The 16,922-nt window shown below is 40.2% G+C and overlaps 2 protein-coding genes across 7 annotated transcripts; one reads left to right on the plus strand and one right to left on the minus strand.

Moving 5' to 3' along the window:
* Positions 1–1,356: 1,356 nt before the first annotated feature.
* On the plus strand, positions 1,357–7,828 carry neil1 (nei-like DNA glycosylase 1). Of its 6 annotated transcripts, none has more exons than XM_082539024.1 (11): positions 1,374–1,598; positions 1,988–2,472; positions 2,560–2,679; positions 3,143–3,248; positions 4,879–4,972; positions 5,046–5,167; positions 5,250–5,277; positions 5,359–5,429; positions 5,752–5,947; positions 6,032–6,062; positions 7,752–7,828. In XM_082539024.1, the coding sequence occupies exons 2-11, from the start codon at positions 2,018–2,020 to the stop codon at positions 7,795–7,797; spliced, it is 1,269 nt and encodes a 422-aa protein (XP_082395150.1). In that variant the 5' UTR covers positions 1,374–1,598; positions 1,988–2,017; the 3' UTR covers positions 7,798–7,828. The 6 variants fall into 6 exon arrangements, with proteins under 6 accessions (XP_082395152.1, XP_082395150.1, XP_082395147.1 ...); XM_082539021.1 differs by having other exon boundaries at positions 1,375–1,598; positions 4,876–4,972; XM_082539022.1 differs by having other exon boundaries at positions 1,375–1,598; positions 1,994–2,472; positions 4,876–4,972.
* Positions 6,223–16,869, minus strand: man2c1 (mannosidase, alpha, class 2C, member 1). Its single transcript, XM_082539020.1, has 26 exons — positions 16,659–16,869; positions 16,015–16,140; positions 15,804–15,927; positions 15,646–15,716; positions 15,371–15,548; positions 15,093–15,282; positions 11,130–11,236; positions 10,926–11,036; positions 10,753–10,845; positions 10,525–10,641; positions 10,351–10,446; positions 10,115–10,260; positions 9,642–9,765; positions 9,050–9,171; positions 8,879–8,964; positions 8,451–8,597; positions 8,282–8,361; positions 8,106–8,200; positions 7,926–8,030; positions 7,671–7,827; positions 7,440–7,583; positions 7,207–7,316; positions 7,036–7,115; positions 6,773–6,915; positions 6,559–6,662; positions 6,223–6,479 (listed from the first exon to the last, which is right to left on the minus strand). The coding sequence occupies exons 1-26, from the start codon at positions 16,757–16,759 to the stop codon at positions 6,368–6,370; spliced, it is 3,069 nt and encodes a 1,022-aa protein (XP_082395146.1). The 5' UTR covers positions 16,760–16,869; the 3' UTR covers positions 6,223–6,367.
* Between the last annotated feature and the right edge of the window lie 53 nt (positions 16,870–16,922).

The raw sequence follows: 16,922 nt of genomic DNA on the forward strand, positions 1-16,922 counted from the left end.
ACAATCCTTAGCAATAATGTTCGTAGAAATTCAGACAAAGACCTGAGAAACATGACAAAATACAACAATGCAACCCATTCAATATTATTGTACTGTGAGATATGATATCAGATATGATAGTTATCTAGTTCTTCAGCTAATCGTCAGCTGAAACACTCAAATTATTTTTTTCTACTCAATATTTCTTTAGAGCACACTACAGGGCTGTGCAAGTCCTACGAAGACAAGCATGTTGCACTGCGGGAGAAATTAAGAGAGACAAGCCTGAGATGTAAGTATTTCTGCCCTTCCTATTCAAGAAAGAAGAGAAAATTAATGATGGCTGCTGCTGGGAAGTTGATGACTGAGCACTGGCATTCTGCTTTGTGATCAGTGGGTCGACTGGACTCTGTTTCTTGGCGAGTGGACTACACTTTGAGCTCCAGTGAACTGAGGGAGGTGAATCAACCAACAATTCAACTTAAACTGCAGAGGCAAGGAGCAGAATCAGGTGCCCCAGAGACAACTGTGGTGTCTGTTTCTGCTGACAAGTTCAGAGTGCTGCTTGCTGGTAAGTTCAGTATCTTTTAAAATACTTCCCTTTTTGTTGTCTTTTAATTTGCCAGACCTGTGATGTTATTTTTTTGTCTCTGTACTTTTTCAGAGCTCAAACAAGCCCAGGTTCTAATGAACTCACTACAATGAACAACAGACGTGACTTTCTGAAAATCGACGATAATGATGATTAACTGCCTAAAGTGCCATACTTACAAGTTGTACAGTGTTATGTATTCTTCCTAAAAAAATGTAATTCCTTGTGTCTCTCAACTGATATTTAGTTGTATTTTTCTACCATTTTAGTAAAAATTAGTAGAAATGTGTCCAGATTGTGTGATATTTGTTACTGAAGTAAAAAAATAATGATCATTGTTTAAAAAAGATGTTGCTTGTATCACTCAACACATTTAATTATGTTAATTATTTGTGTTTTACCTCTGTATGCTTATAAATAAAAACAATGTAAAACGTATCCGTCAAAAAGTGATGGCCAAAAAAACCTGGATTGATTATAATGTAGGTACAATAACACAAGATACTTGTGACACATATGATTTATTTAATACATAACGCCTCCGTAAATCATGTTGATTACAGCCAATTTAACAATGTGATCAAAGATATTAGACATTTTAAAAAAGTTGGAAATCACTTCCTGGTTTCCGCAGCGCCTACAATTCCCATCATGCATCGGTTTATTTGCTAGGAAACTCAAGTCTAGTATTTTATTTTAGCCGTTTTAAGTGAATAATAACAGCTAAGAATGAAAACCAAACAAACACACGTACACATTAGACCAAAAATAAATGAGAAATTGTGGGTTTTGTCACAGTTGTGCAGGTCTCGCGACATTTTAATGACTGGCGCGTGGTGATTGTACAACTTGTTTTGTAACACTGTTGGTTACGCATGCGATAAAAGCATTGGTCAAATGTTTAGCTGCACGGTATTTCAGCACAAAGACATATCCTCTGTAAATTTATATCAGCAGCTGCTGCCGTGCAGACAGTAAACGCTACAAGCTGAGTGCACTTAACGCCGAGCTCCGTTTCCTGGTTTCGGTGAGTTATGTACTTCTAATTTGATAAAGATGCAGCATTGCCATTTTTTTTTTTACAACATGTTTTGGTTTATGCAAATACACAGAGCAGTATTTTGCTGTAATTGGATTAAGAGCATATTCAGGAGAACCTCAGGTTTGAAGTTTAATGTTAAAGCTTTGAGTTTTTTTTAGATGTGCATTGTGTTATTTTTTTGAACCCCAAAGCTGTATGTAAACATTTACAGTCATGATTGCAAGTGAGAAGGTTTTACCCATACTCCTGCACTCTATAGAGGACACAGGGTTCTGAAACATGCGTTATTTGGAAGTAATGTTATAAGCCTGGAAGTGACATTTTTTGACATAAGCTTTGACCTAATATTTGATGACAAGTTTTATTTCTGGAAGTTTCAGCCCAACCTTATTTGTTCAGCCAAAATGCCCGAGGGACCAGAGCTCCACCTTGCCAGCCTGTATGTGAACAGAATGTGTGAAGGAGTGCTGTTCAGGGGTCCCGTCATAAAGTCAGAGGTCAGCAAGAACCCTGATGTGCCCTTCACCTCTGAGGCCTATCGCATCACAGCTGCTTCCAGAGGGAAGGAAGTGAAGCTCACGCTGACGCCCATAAAGACAGATGAACCAAAACAGCGAGTGAAAGCGGGACAAGTGGAACATCCCATGGACATAGTCTTTCGCTTTGGGATGTCAGGCTATTTCCGCTTCACCAGCGAGGATGAGCTGCCCAAACATGCCCACTTGCGTTTTTATTCCAAAGAGAAGCCCTGCAGAGTACTTAGCTTTGTGGATCCTCGCAGGTTTGGGAGCTGGGAGCCCAACGGGACCTGGCAGCCTGGCAGAGGTCCCTGCGTTATGTTTGAGTACAAAAAATTCAGGTTAGTGATGCTGAGTGTCACTTGCGTCTTCTGCCTCAACGCAATACAGTAGCACGGCCACACTGATCAGTAAAAAAACATTTTCAGGGAGAATGTTGTGACACACGTGTCTGACCGAGCCTTTGACAGACCCATCTGTGAAGTCCTGCTCAATCAGAAGTACTTCAACGGTATTGGAAACTACCTGAGGGCTGAGATCCTTTTCAGGTGATGCGCAAAGACAACATTACATAGATTAGCATGAGGGCCGCACTCATACTGACCTAATTAGACAGTAGCATCTTATGAGGATGTACAGCAAGATCTTTGCACTCGACCGGTAAATTGTTATCTTATCACCAAATCTGAAGTAAGGTGCATATCTCTACCCCTCGAAAGATTTACTCTGCTCTACCATTTTTATTCTGACTGATGTGTAAACATTCATAAAAAAATCATACAGGATTTTTGAAACATTTTAATTTTACTAATACCCATTATACAGATAATTGAAGACCTTAACTATGGCAAATGGATTGTTTCATTAGTGATGACTGAAGGTAGAAACAGTAACAGTGATATCAATGGCTTAACTACACAAGGTTTTGTTGAATCAGAGAGCTAACAAGAGTGTTTTTGTTTCCTAAAAGAAAAGACCTTCAGTACTGTTCTTTCCCTTTTTCTTTTCTAGGTCTAACATCCCTCCCTTTGTGGCTGCCAAAACTGTGCTGGAAGGTCTTGGGCCGGACGATTCATGTCAAAATGAGAATCCTGTGAAAAATGAGTCAGACACGAAGGTGAAAAAAGTGATTTTTTTTTTTTACATAACTTTCCCAAACCCTATGGCGTTATCTTTGTGACTCTATTCTGAGCTCACATAAAAAAAAATGTTGCAAGTACAAATGTTGCATTTTGAGGAGAAAATTATTTTGAGCAAAGAAAAGTTTAATTTGAGCGAAGAAAATTCATTGCTGCGTGAAAGAAATGTATTTCAGTGTTTGCTATTATCCATATACACACACACAATAACAGCCCTGTTGCCCAGTTGTTGGCATTTGCTGTTGCTCAGATCTCTGGTCTGTGTGCTGACAGGCATCTGCAGACCTGCTCTCAGTGTGTCGCTCCCACTCTCAACATCTCTGCTCCCTGTATGCTCAACTCTTTCTCTACACCAGGGGTGTCGAACTCCAGGCCTCAAGGGCCGGTGTCCTGCAGGTTTTAGATTTCACCCTTAGTCCACACACCTGAATCAAATGATTAGTTCATTACCAGGCCTCTGGAGAACTTCAAGACATGTTAAGGAGGTAATTTAGCCATTTAAATCAGCTGTGTTGGATCAAGGAATCACTAGAACCTGCAGGACACCGGCCCTCGAAGCCTGGAGTCCGACACCTGTGCTCTACACTTTATATATGTGCCACAAAATAAACCAATCACAGACTTGGATGCAGCTGCTGTTGTCTGTTCCCCTTGTCCGCACAGAGCTGGGTAAGAAAGCCTTTGTCCACTCTGCGCCTTTTTCGTGGAACATGTTACAGAAAGACTGGAAACTAACTGAATTGTTGTCTTTAAATGTTTTTAAAACTAAACTCAAAGGCCTACAGGCTGCCTCAATAATGTGTAATTGTTTTGTGTAATTTTAACTTTGTTTGTTCGTATGTATTTGTCTTGAAATGTGCTGCCTCTTGGCCAGGACTCCCTTGAAAAAGAGGTCTTTGATCTCAACGGGACATTCCTGGTTAAATAAAGGTAAAATAAAAAAATTCTGATAGGCTGTTTTGGTCTCCAATCAGCTCGCTAGCTACTGCATTCCAGAAACACTGTCCAAAGTGTAGCTAAACCCAGTGTAGTGGTTTGTTTTAACCTAGATTAAAAACAAAAATGGTCTTTATATTATATTCTAAAATAAAATAATTAAACATACTAACCAAAAATGATTTTAGCTACACTCTGGACAGTGTTTCTGGAATGCAGTAGCTAGCGAGCTGATTGGAGACCAAAACAGCCAATCAGAATTTCTGTATCCAAGTCTGTGATTGGTTGGTTCTGTGGTACATTTATAATGGTGTAGAGAAAGAGTTGAGTGTGGAGGAAGCAGACATGTTGACAACGGGAGCAACACACTGAGAGCAGGTCTGCAGATGTCTGTCAGCACACAGAGCATCTGAGCCAGAGCAAATGCCAACAACTGGGTGAGAAGGGCTGTTATTGTGTGTGGGTGTGTGTGTATATGAATAATAGAAAACAATGAAATGCATTTCTTTCACACAGGAATGAATTTTCTTCCCTCAAAATAATTTTCTCCTCAAAATGCAACATTTTTGCACTTGCAAAATTGTTTCCGTGCACTCAGAATAGAGGGACAAAAATAACGCCATAAAACCCAGACTCTTTCTCACAGTGTCTTTGTTTTATTCTTCTCAGAAGACATCGGTAAGAACAAAAAAGAAACTGATGACACACCAGACGGATGACTTGCTCAGTCTTTGTCATACAGTCCCTCTGGAAGTGGTGAACCTCGGTGGGTAGTCAAGTGTTTACAGTATGAGTTGCTCATGAGATGAACGCAGTGTTTAACAACTCGTGGTTTTTAGGTGGGAAAGGATATGATCCAGCCAGTGGGGACTTCTCCGACTTTGAGGCATGGCTGCAGTGCTACTATGTGGACGGGATGAAAACACTCCGGGACCATAATGGGAGAACAATATGGTTCAGAGTGAGTTTAAAGGAAATGCAACATAACAAAGCCAGATGATTTTATTTGTCACACAATTATGTGTCTACCTTTATAACTTTAGGGGGATCCAGGGCCCATGGCACCAAAAGGTAATGTTCTCAAGAAGTTTAGCAGCTCAGGTGAAATGTACATGAGAATGTCCATTAATTAATTTTTATTTATTTTTTAAGATTCAAAGTCACCCAAGGCAAAAAAGTGGGCAAAGAAAGATGATGACCATGATTACACAAACAAGAAAAAGGTGAGCATGAACTGTCTTTTGACCAACAGTGAGCTCCATGTTACTGTGCAAGAGTCTTGAGCCAACCCTCACTTTTTTTTCTTTAACTTGCTTGCTAAAAGCAAGAGCAACAAGAAAACATCCAAAGAAGAGCTTTGAATGTTCCTCAGGAAGTCTGAAGAACTATTCCTGTAGACTTCTTAAAGAAACAACAAGAAAGCTTGCCTAAGAGTTCAGGCTGTGTTGAAGAATAAAGGTGGTCATACCAAAAAAAATAGAAACAAGGGGTGGCTCAAGACATTTGCACAGTCGTTTGTATCCAACATCAGTTTCATCTCACCAGGGGGCCAGAGAAAGGAAAGCAAGGATCAAACAGGAAGGTGGGATGAAAACGCCAAAGAAAGAAAAGGATGCAGGTCTAGAGGAAGCTGAATCAAAGAGAAGGAAACCTGGCGAGACGCATGAAGTAAATACACCCCAGCGTGAAACAAGGTCAAATGCACGTAGGAGAAAGACCAGTAGTGTGGGAGTGACTGCAGGTGCGCCCATGAGTAAAAATGAAAATATTTTACCTAGTGGGGAGAAATGAAAACTGATTTATCTCATAGCTGTCCTTGTTGCAGGGTCACAGAGACGAACCATGAGAACGACCAGGTAGGATGGTAAAAGAAGAGGCACCCCCACTTTGGACACTTATGTTTTATACTATTAAAAATCCTTTTTTATTAATAAAAAAAGTTTCTTCAAAACTTGTTGTACAAATTGTTTATTAATTTGATACAAAATAATCAAATCAAATTACTTTTAAACGGCGTATAAACAGTACCAATCATATAAAGTGTCCTCGTAAACTGTTAGTAAAACAGCAGCCAATTCAATGTAATCTTTAGCTTTCATGTAATGTATAAGTGTTAATCTGTATTCCACTTCCATAAGGCTTAGTGAAATCCCACATGTTATCACATGATCAGCAATAGTGAGACAATCTGAAAGGGATTGAAGTCCAGAGTGATTCCTTCTGATGTAACCGGTACTGGCTGGTTGGGGTCTTGCTTCTCCAGGAGGTCACAGCTAAAAGAGGAAAAGACAAAGCTTTACTCATACAACACAGGAAAAAGAAAAACCACCCAACTAAAATAGAAACACTTACACCCAAGCTTCCCTGACTGGAAGTGCGGTTCTCAGAGTTGCAGTCACGCTGCTCCCATGCGACTCGTAAAGGCGGACTACGAGCACCCCACCTCTGTCCTCAGCCTGTTGTGGTAAATGATTAAAAAGCGAATAAAACGAGCTCATTGTTTTCAGGAAGGGCAGTCTAAAGTTCCCACGCAAGACGATACAGATCTGATTGTTCACTTTGATACCTGCTTTATTGTCTCCAGTACGACAGCTTGAGAGGTCACAGAAAAGGCACTCCAGGGCACAGTGTCGGGGCTGCACTGGATTAACCTCAGAGGGAAATTGAGGTTGTAGGCACACTGGATGACAGAGGCTTCTTGGAAGGATCCTATACAAACAGCACAATATTACATTAGACACAAATAACCAAACGTACTGGGTTTAAGCTTATCTTATTACCTATTTCCAAGATCACATCAAAAGGGAAAAAAAAAACAGTATAACTTACTTGTGTGTGGCATGATTGCATATGTGAAGTGATGAATCCCCATGTCAGCAGTGGCATCTGGGGCCTTGGGTGCTCTCAGTCTGAGATAAAGTGAGATGCAGGAGTTAAAATGTTGTATGCCTGAATTGTACTGCTTGTAGGAGTGTTGTAAATGAACAATGGGAACCTCACAGGGAAAGAGTCATTGTGTCCTTGTGCACAGAGTAGCCGTATTTGCAGTCGTTCAGCAGTGAGACTCCAAAATTGTGCTCTGACAAGTCGGCCCATTTGTGGCCCCAAACCTGAGAAAGGAAACGGATGATACAATGACATCCACGAGTAACACTTTTGTTACAGCAGTGAAGTGTGACATAACAGTGAAAATTTGTGAATTTTAAGGTGAACACAGCTTTACAGTGTCGTACCTCGAATTTAGCCCAGTCCCACGAAGTGTTGCGATGAGTGGGTCTCTGCAAGTGGCCAAACTGGATCTCGTAGGTAGCATTGGGGCTGCGAACTCGCACAGGAAATTCAACCTTGAGAAACTTGTGAGATTCTGCCCACTGAACCTGAAATTGGAAGACGCAGCACGTTTTTTTGCTGAAAAATAAATCTTACATGCCTCAGTGCCACATTTCTGAAACATTACAGCCTACTTCTGTGCTGAACTTGATGTAAGGACACATGGCATCCATGATAATCTCCTGTGTGATTGTGCTCTTATCACTGATCCTCAGGGTGAAGCTGACACTGCCCCGCAGTCCGCCTGGTGACACCACATGAACTGGCTGCACCACCTCTGCCACTGGTTTCCTATTAAGTTTGTTTTTTCTGTTAGTTTTATGATACTGATATACTGAACAGTACTAAAATATTTGAACTTAAATGCATTTGACAGCAATGGCTGAAACCTTGTCTGGAGATGGTAGTCCATTACATCCCATGCGTCCCAGTACAGGGGGACATCGTCAAACATGACAAACTGGTTCCCAAGGCAACCATCAGAAATGCTTTCCCTGAAATCAACACAGTGGTGAGAAACTCACTGTTGCAAGTACAGTAGTAGACAATATGCACCTTTTACGTCTTACCTGTTTGCGCTGATCAAACACAGCGATGCCAAAGTGCCATCTCTGTTTATGGCTGTCTTTAAAAGACCATTCTCCATGACGACTGTGCCATCAGCCTACAATTTTACACAGTTAACTAAATCAAATGGCAAAATAGATGAAATTTATGCAATCATCTTTCTATATGTAGCACACACCTGAACGGTGACAGAAACCGGAGTCACTGGCGGTGTGTCTTTCACGGGAGACACACCGATGCTGGAAGCTCTCACCAGAGCTATAGTGCCACACATAACAGTGAACGTCAGATATGAAGTTTATTGTGTGAGGAGCACAATATAGATATACTGGAAATACACAACAAACCTAGACCACTTTTTTCAGCTCCCTCTTGAATCTGGACAACTTCAAGACGTTCCCAAGGCAGAGAATTGAACACGGCCATGGAGCTGCCTTTTGCCACCAGGGCTTCACATGCGTCACGCAGAAGTGCAGCACCACCACTGCGGATATCTGAGACAGGATGTGTGAATCAGAATGTGAATACTTTATTAATCCCAGAGGAAATGATGGGGGCACAGCGCTCCAGGTCGGTAAGAACAGTAACTACCTAAACGAAATTAAATATTACAATATATTACAAAGTTACAAAAGCTCTAATAAATACAAATGGCTCAAATTAGAAATTTCCCAGCATATTATGCTAATTAAATAGTTAACATTGAAAACTTTCTGGAAACTGTAAATAAGCACTGCGCTGATTTAAGCTGCAATTAAAAGCTGTAAAAACTCACCTTCATAATATTTCAGAGCATCCTCCACCACCATCTCTATACAGCTGCCAGGAATCACGTCGTGAAACTGGTTTAGTAGAAGCAGCCTGCAAATGGGAAATTAACAACACATTTTCAACCTGCAGACACAAAGACTCACAGTGTTTAGTCCAATAAAGATTGTGTTTGAACCTCCAAAGCTCTTGCAGTTTCTCAGCAGGGTATGGAAACGTGTTGTTGCGGTACAGCGCCAAGCTGCTGGCTATCTCAATATCATGAAGCAGCGTCTCACACTGGCGGTTTCCTCTTTTTATCTAAACAAACAAAAAAAAAAGGCAGGCAATTAAAATGACATACAGCAATCAAACACATGAAATATTTTTGAACTGAAGCATAATTTTATAGATGTAAGGTATAAACTTTGCATGAATCACTGTACTAAGCAGGATTACGTTCTGTTCTACAGGTAATAGTTCTTAAATCCCTTTATATACTCTTGTGTATCTTATCTAGCTTCTCTATCATAATAATTAACTATTCCTTATAAATATATTAAACAATCATGACTGTATAGTGATCTAAGCAGCTTCCCACACAGTCTACCTAATTGTCAAAGCCGCTATCCTATGTAAACCTACTGTAAGAATATATATATACACACATATAAATTTTTTTTATTACAAATAGTATTACTGTGGTCACTCCCTGTTTTCCATCTGTTTTCTTTTCCACACAGATGAACAAGTTGTGGACTATATAATGACGACTATAACTATTATTCTACCTGTGCCTGTGTGGTGTATGTTCCATTGTGTAGCTCCAGAAAGAGCTCCCCCGTCCACGTGCACAGCAGAGCTGAGTCAGCCTGCAGCCGAGTGAAAAGCTCATCAGGAGTGGACATCTGGACTCTGGAGAGATGAGCACGAGCTATGACATCTCTGGTTAAAGCTTTGTTAGTTATTATGACGCAAATACTGAATGACTCATTGACTCTATTGAAATTTAATCTACTGTACTATTTTGTAAAAATAACACAATGACATAGCTAGACATAACTCATCCTTTTTATTTCCTTTTTTTTTTACTTAAACAAGCTTGAATCAGCCTGATTTACACACCCTTCCCTTTAAAAACTCCTGGAAATGACAAAAGAAGAGTTATGACTAAATCGATCAAGAGAAGTGTTTCTGGATCATTTCTGGGCCTTGGTCATTGTTATCAATGAATTACATGTTAATGTAAGAGACAGGAACTGACTTAGGAAGTCCATTTGTGTCCTGAACAAGGCGCAGTCTGTCTAGCATGAGCTGTGTGGGTCCGCCACCACCGTCGCCAAAACCAAAGAGTGCTGCGCTGTGATTGGCTCTGCCCTTGTCTTTGTTATTTTTCAGAGTTTTTACCAGCTGTGGGCAGAGAAAGATCCCCCTGAATTAAATCTTTCATGAGAACAGACTCAGCATTCACCGTGTTTTGGATACTTTAATCTAACTTACATCTTCGACCTTGCCTTTCATTTCGTAGGAATTTCCAGGTGGGAAGTGAGTTAAAACTGTCGAGCCATCCAGGCCTTCCCAGAAAAACGTGTTGTGCTTTGAGAAAGAGAAAGACTGAAAATTAAAACCTTCAACTGTTTTTACAGACATGCACTGTGGGAGATGTGCACTTACAGGAAAGGTGTTGACCAAATTCCAGCTTAGCTTCTGGGTCAAAAAGTTGGAAATGCCACAGCCCTGCATTATTTGCGGAAGCTGAGCAGAGTAGCCAAACGTATCAGGAAGCCAGAACTGTGGGACATTTAAAAAAATTCACATTAAATCAAATCAAAACAAAATCAAAAAGCCTCAAGAAATGTAGCTGATAAGCTGCCAGAAAGGTTAACTCTTATGAGTTCATACCTCTTTGCAATACCTCCCAAACTCTTTGTTAAAGAAACGCTGGCCCTCCAGGAACTGCCGGACCATGGACTCACCCGAAGGCAGATTTCCATCCTAACAGGCAAATATGTCAAATATATCAAGGCAGTTTACATGATATATAGTATTGCCTTTACTTTTAAGATGAAGTTTACCATTTCCACCCACGTGCCTCCAACTGGAATGAACTGTCCTTTCTTCACATAGTGTTGAATTGAGGAGAAGAGTCCAGGGTACCAGCTCTTTACCCACTGGAACTGCTGGGCCTGCACAAAAACAAAACAGTCAAAACTGGAGGGGACTGCTCAGATATTCAGAAGTGTTACGAGACATGTAAAGCTATGTTAGTGTGAAATTACCTGAGAGCAGGTAAAGACGAACTCTGGGTTCTTCTCCATTAAACGAATCACTGTCACCCAACTTCGGCCACATTTTCTAATGGTCTCCTCATAGGGCCACAGCCAGGCTATGGGTAAAGAATCATAATTATTGTTAGTATTTGAACTTAACTGACTATTAGATTTTCACATTTTGTATATTGAAAAATAATACAAAATCTATACTACCTATGGAAATCTATTTCTTACATTTTTTTTCATCCATTTCACAGTACTGTTACTGATGTTGCATAAATGCTTGTTATCCACCTGGATTATAATTTGTAAATGTGGTCTGACTGTGTATTCTCTGTCTCTACCCGAAGGTGGTGCTGTTCACCCTGTCTTTGTGAGTTTCCCCAGTGTGCTGAGTTTCAGAGGACAACTGATGACTGGCCAAAAAACTGATTACATAGATTTTTTCAGCTGTTTCCTTATTCACAAGCAGCCAGATCAGCAGATAAACAATACTTTCCTCCTCCATATTTACTTGCTCCTAACAAGACCGTGGCTTCAGTGGAAAAGTCAGTATTATGATTTCCATGTTAGAGTCTGTTTTTAAATGCAATGCTGCCTGAGAGCCTGAAGACCATCACATTCATTATTGTTTAATGACCTCATTATGACTTTTGGTCTTGTCCACAGATTTTGTCTGATGCTTTGAATCCTTTGACAATATTATGCGCCGTACATGACGAGATATTTAAGCTCTTTGCAATTTTACGCTGAGGAACATTATTCTGAAATTGTTCCACAAATTGTAGACGCAGATTTCTTGCAGATGGTTGAGCCTCCAAGATGCTCTGCTTATACTTAGTCGTGTTACTGACCTGTTGCCAATTTACCTAAATATTTCAAAATTGCTCTTCCAGCTGTTTCTTTTTAGTACCGCTTACTTTTCCAGCCTTTTCCTGGCCCCAATCCTAATTTATTCGAGACATGCTGCTACTATAAAGTTCATTAACAGGTTTACAAGATTTGCGAACCATTGAATTCTGTTTTATCTATATTTAAACAGTATTTTGACTGTTTTGGAAATAGAGTTGTAGTTTTATTACAGCAGATCCACATCAACACCGGCCATCACATTTTAAGCAGCATATTGTAAGTGGCATTGACATTTTCCATCCACGTTAAAGTATAGTGATTACTACTTAAGGTGAGGAGAGCAGTGCCGACTTGAGATCTGTCGTATATATTGAAAATATCTGCTGTGAATAGTCCTGGGCTCTATTCCAGGAAGGCAGTAGAATAAGCTCTGAGTTTAAGAATAAACTCTGAGTGGATGAACTCTTTCCAAGTCTTTAATAAATGTAAAGTTTTATCAGTAAAGGCAAACATGTTATAAGAAATGTCTCAGCTGTTATAGATATTAATTAGTTTTGTGAGGATGAGTCGTTTTAAATAAAAATCACAGATCATGTTGGGGAAAAATAAAGCCATAACATTTCCAGGCAGGACGAGCTGGGAAATGACCGGAGCCGAAGTGGATGTAGGCCTGATCCAGAGCCGTTACAGAGCCAATGATGCCTTCAGATGAATCCTGGGAATCATCTGAAGGCTTAAATTTCAGACACCATACTTTTCAAAATGTTAACACCATTTAATGTCTGAATCTCAATATGTGAGCAAATTTCAACATGAAATCCTCAGAGTGCGATCAAACTCTCTGCAGGCTGCATTGCTCATCTTCAATCAAATGTTCACATCATCTCTAAAATTCCAGCGGTCATACATATTTTCAGTAAGTGCAACTGATTACAAACTAGGGCTGAACGATATATCGCATTTGCGATAATATCGCGACATGATCAAGTGCAATTTTCTAACCGCAAAGGCTGCGATTATACTGCGATTATATTATACAATTCATGGGCTGCATCCTCCTGAGGCCGCATTTGTAGACCGATTACGTCACAGCGACGCGCCGAAGGCTGTCCAAATTACTACCATATCCCAGAATTCATAGCGCGGCCCAGCCAAACTCCAGTTTCCAGCAATGGCGGCCGCTACTAAGTTTTAAAATTACTCATACTAATCTTTCTGGGTCACAAAATAAACTTTTAACATATTTTCAGGCGAGAACGTAGTTGTGTAAACATCAAATATCTGCTCGGTTTATCAAGATATCCCATATTTGCAAAAGTGCTTCGACGTTTTCAGAGGCGTCTGCTACCCACCAGCTCGACAGCTAGCCGGGAGCTCGAGGGTTACTGATGCGGCCGAGAACGGCACAACTCCCGGCACATCATTTTCAGATCACCGCGGAGTTTCGCTGCTCGGGTTAAACGTAATATATAAGTCACTTAGACAACCTAAAAATGTTATTGTTGGGCTTTTTTCAGTGTTTTGTTTGTTCGTGAGTAAATCGGTTTGGCTGAGATTAAAGTTATTAGATTAGATAAAATAAAACTTTATTAATCCCCCGGGTGGGTTCCTCCTTGGTTTTCACACAGCTGACTAAACGTCAAACAGAAAACTTATTAAACAGAAGTATGAGACAGTCGAGAATTTACACCAGTGTCTGGTTATATTTTAGATAGCAAGAAGCAGACGGCCGAGTTTATTAAACTCCACCGAGACAGCGGTGACGCTAATCAGAAGGCTAGACCGTCCAATTTCACGCCTTTAAACTTTAAAGGCGTGTTTGTGTGTGTGTTTATACAATTGCTATTATGTTTGCACTTTATGTGTAATGTTACTGACTGCAGAGATCAGTAAGATGTGTGTATTTTTTATTTATTAGTTTTATTTATTTAATATTATTTTTTAATTGAATGACTGTCTAGTAGTTCACAGATGTCGAAAAACTGAGTGTGGTAAAGCCACTGATTTTTTTTTATGTATATTTCTGCAATCTGCACATTGTACTGACTTTCATTTTAATGTTTACACCAGGGTTCCTTGTCAGCACTTTATGCTCAGATGTTTGTAAGCTAAAAATAAACTATTGTGTATGTTCAAATATACTGTTGTGATTGAAGAAGTTAAATAAAAATGTCAGTCATCAATTCATGCATCACCTCATGTCATCATAACAGAGGTCTGTCTTCCAGGAAAGAACAGTTTAAAATTAATGTAATATAGTATTGGCCATACTATATGATGTATTGCTTGTCTTTGTTTAATAATACAGAAGACAAATACCTTAAAAAATAATCGCATATCGCATCGCAATCGCAATATTGGGGCAAAAAATCGCAATTAGATTATTTTCCATAATCGTTCAGCCCTATTACAAACACGACAAATGACTGAGTGAGTTGTGCCTCTAAAGCTTTATGCACATCATTGTTAAACTGCGACTGCTACAGTAACATACAGTAAATGTCTGCGGTACAAGGAGACTGACTATCTGACACCATTAATGTCCACAGAGTTAGACTCATAGACACACAGATTTTATTCTGAGCTGATTATAAATCTGTTACATAATTAGCTCTCCGACCTCATATACTGAAGACTGAATGACCTTAAAATCACTATGGTTAAGTATACGAAATAGCATTTAGGTGTTTGTAAAAATGTAAACTTCTGCAGTTTAATTCACTCCGCTACAGTTTGGCACCATGAATGACGAAATGAATCAGTGTCAGCCAGCTGGGTCAGCTGGTTCTGAGTCTGTTACCTTGGTAACTGACTCATTATTGAAATGACCTCTCTTTCTGGAAAAGAAAACCTGAGTTTCCCTCATCTTACGTCGAGTTGTTAGTTAAACCTGCTTTGTGGAATAGAGCCCTAGTTTCTGAATTGCTGCAACCCCCCCTGAATTCTTTCTTCTCATAGTCTGGATTGTTTTGTTTGTTACTTTGGCAGAGCTCACCCTACAATTTTCATTGCATTTTGGACTGCAGTGGAACTGGTCATCTTTGGGAAAAGAGCGACACTTTGTCTGGCCAGGTGGACTCAACTAGTACTTAATCAAACCTAAAATAAAAACATTACCCGAGTCTATGTGGCAGTGACCCATTGCATGGACAGTATGCTGGCTTTCTCCATTCCGCTGGTTGAAGAAGGTGCCTGCCAGACTATGTACTTTAGCAAAAGAACTGGGGTCAGAGGGGTCACAGAGGTTCACCATCTCATTGACGGTGAAGAGCGCCTGGTAGCCTCGCTGCTCTTCCTCTCCAAGCTCCTGTGAAGAAGAGTACAGAATGTCATGTTTGGCTTACAATGTTTTTTTAAGTAATGTATCATCATGCACTATTTTTGGTTGATAGTACCTTTACAATGTCAACAAGCATCTCAAAGTCTGTCAGCAGCTCTCTTACATCCCCGTTGAATACAACTAGCTCAGCTTTCTGTACAGAAAACCTCCGGTTTGGATCTGGAGGTGCAATCTGAGAGCCCTGACCAGCTCCAAAAAGCCCGTTGCAGGCCATTTCCACATACAGGGTGAGACTAAACAGAGACACAGATATGCGTAAATTTGGGGTTAAAGCTGTCTAAAAGATGTGGTTGCTGCTGATTCAGCAAAAATAAGATCAGATCAACTCACCTGTGCGGCTCCTCATCCTGCAGACACTCAGAGAGGATGTAGCTCGTCTTTTCACCTTCTTTAGTCAGGCCCTACAAATACAAACAGCATGAATAAGGTGGAGGTTAAGCCGAATATTTCTGCACTTTTGCCTTTAAATAAATCTGCCGCTGCGTTACCTGAACTGGCTGCTCGTCTCTCCAAACCATTGCTTCTCCATCACTTTCCCACAGAAGATGAACCGCTTTTCCTCTCCAGGACTCTGGGATTTTCAGAGTGACTTTAAACCAGCAAGTCCACCACCTTCAACAATCATCATACTTGAATTAGTGGCAAGATCAGAGGGAATAATAAATCCCAGAGTGATAAAAATCTGTTAATCTTACTTACGTTGGTCCAAAGGTATCGCCAACTTTACATGGGTCAAAGATCTGTTTGGAAGCTTCTGCGTACGTGATCCGCTTAGGGGTGAGGAAACAGGCAAGTGATACCAGGGGGCAAGAGTCTCCATAAAGCCTGGGAAGACCAAACCATTTAAAATTCATAGAAATCCATAATCATAAATCATAATCTCCATTTCCACGTTGAAGCTTTAAAATACCTTCATACTGAGACTCTAAAATCAGAAAGTCCTTTCACACTGGCTGTGTGACTGATGAAAATATCAGTTAAACTACAGCAGCCTTTTTTGTGGTAAAGTCACATTTTGAATTTTTATAATAAAGAAAAGTGGAAAAAAAGTGCATTTCACTTAAAGGAAGTTGTACTCTAATGCATCATAACTACTGGGACACTTAACGCAATGTTGCCTGCAATATGTATTGCATACATGCTTTCCACAGTTATTAAGAAAACAACTCTCTGTATAAATGCAATGGGCTAAATAAATTGCATTTTCCCCTCGCAGTATTTTGCAGTCACGGAGACTCACGCTGACGTATAAGGTAACAGAAAGCAACAACTTTATCTCTGCTGTACTACATCGTTAAATTCGGATTCTCCACGTCAGTGCAGCTGAATGAAAGAAACCTTACCGTCCTCTCAGATTGCAGTCAGTGAAGTAAATATCCGAGATGAATTTCTCTGCTCTCTCGAGGAGAGTGCGCCTGTTCTTCAGCACAGGCAGGTGATACATAACGACAAAAGCCACCAAACGCTCGCAGACTTGCAGCTGCAGCACCGAGAACAGCTAGACTTGATGTGAAAAATTAGCTCAATTCTTCACACGAGACCCCGGAAGTAATAAGGTTTTATTATTGCACTTGAAGGAATTATCCGCTAGATGTCACTATTGTCCA

The sequence above is a fragment of the Aulonocara stuartgranti genome (genome assembly GCF_965226115.1).
Source record: "Aulonocara stuartgranti genome assembly, chromosome: 7".
Taxonomy (NCBI): Eukaryota; Metazoa; Chordata; class Actinopteri; order Cichliformes; family Cichlidae; genus Aulonocara; species Aulonocara stuartgranti.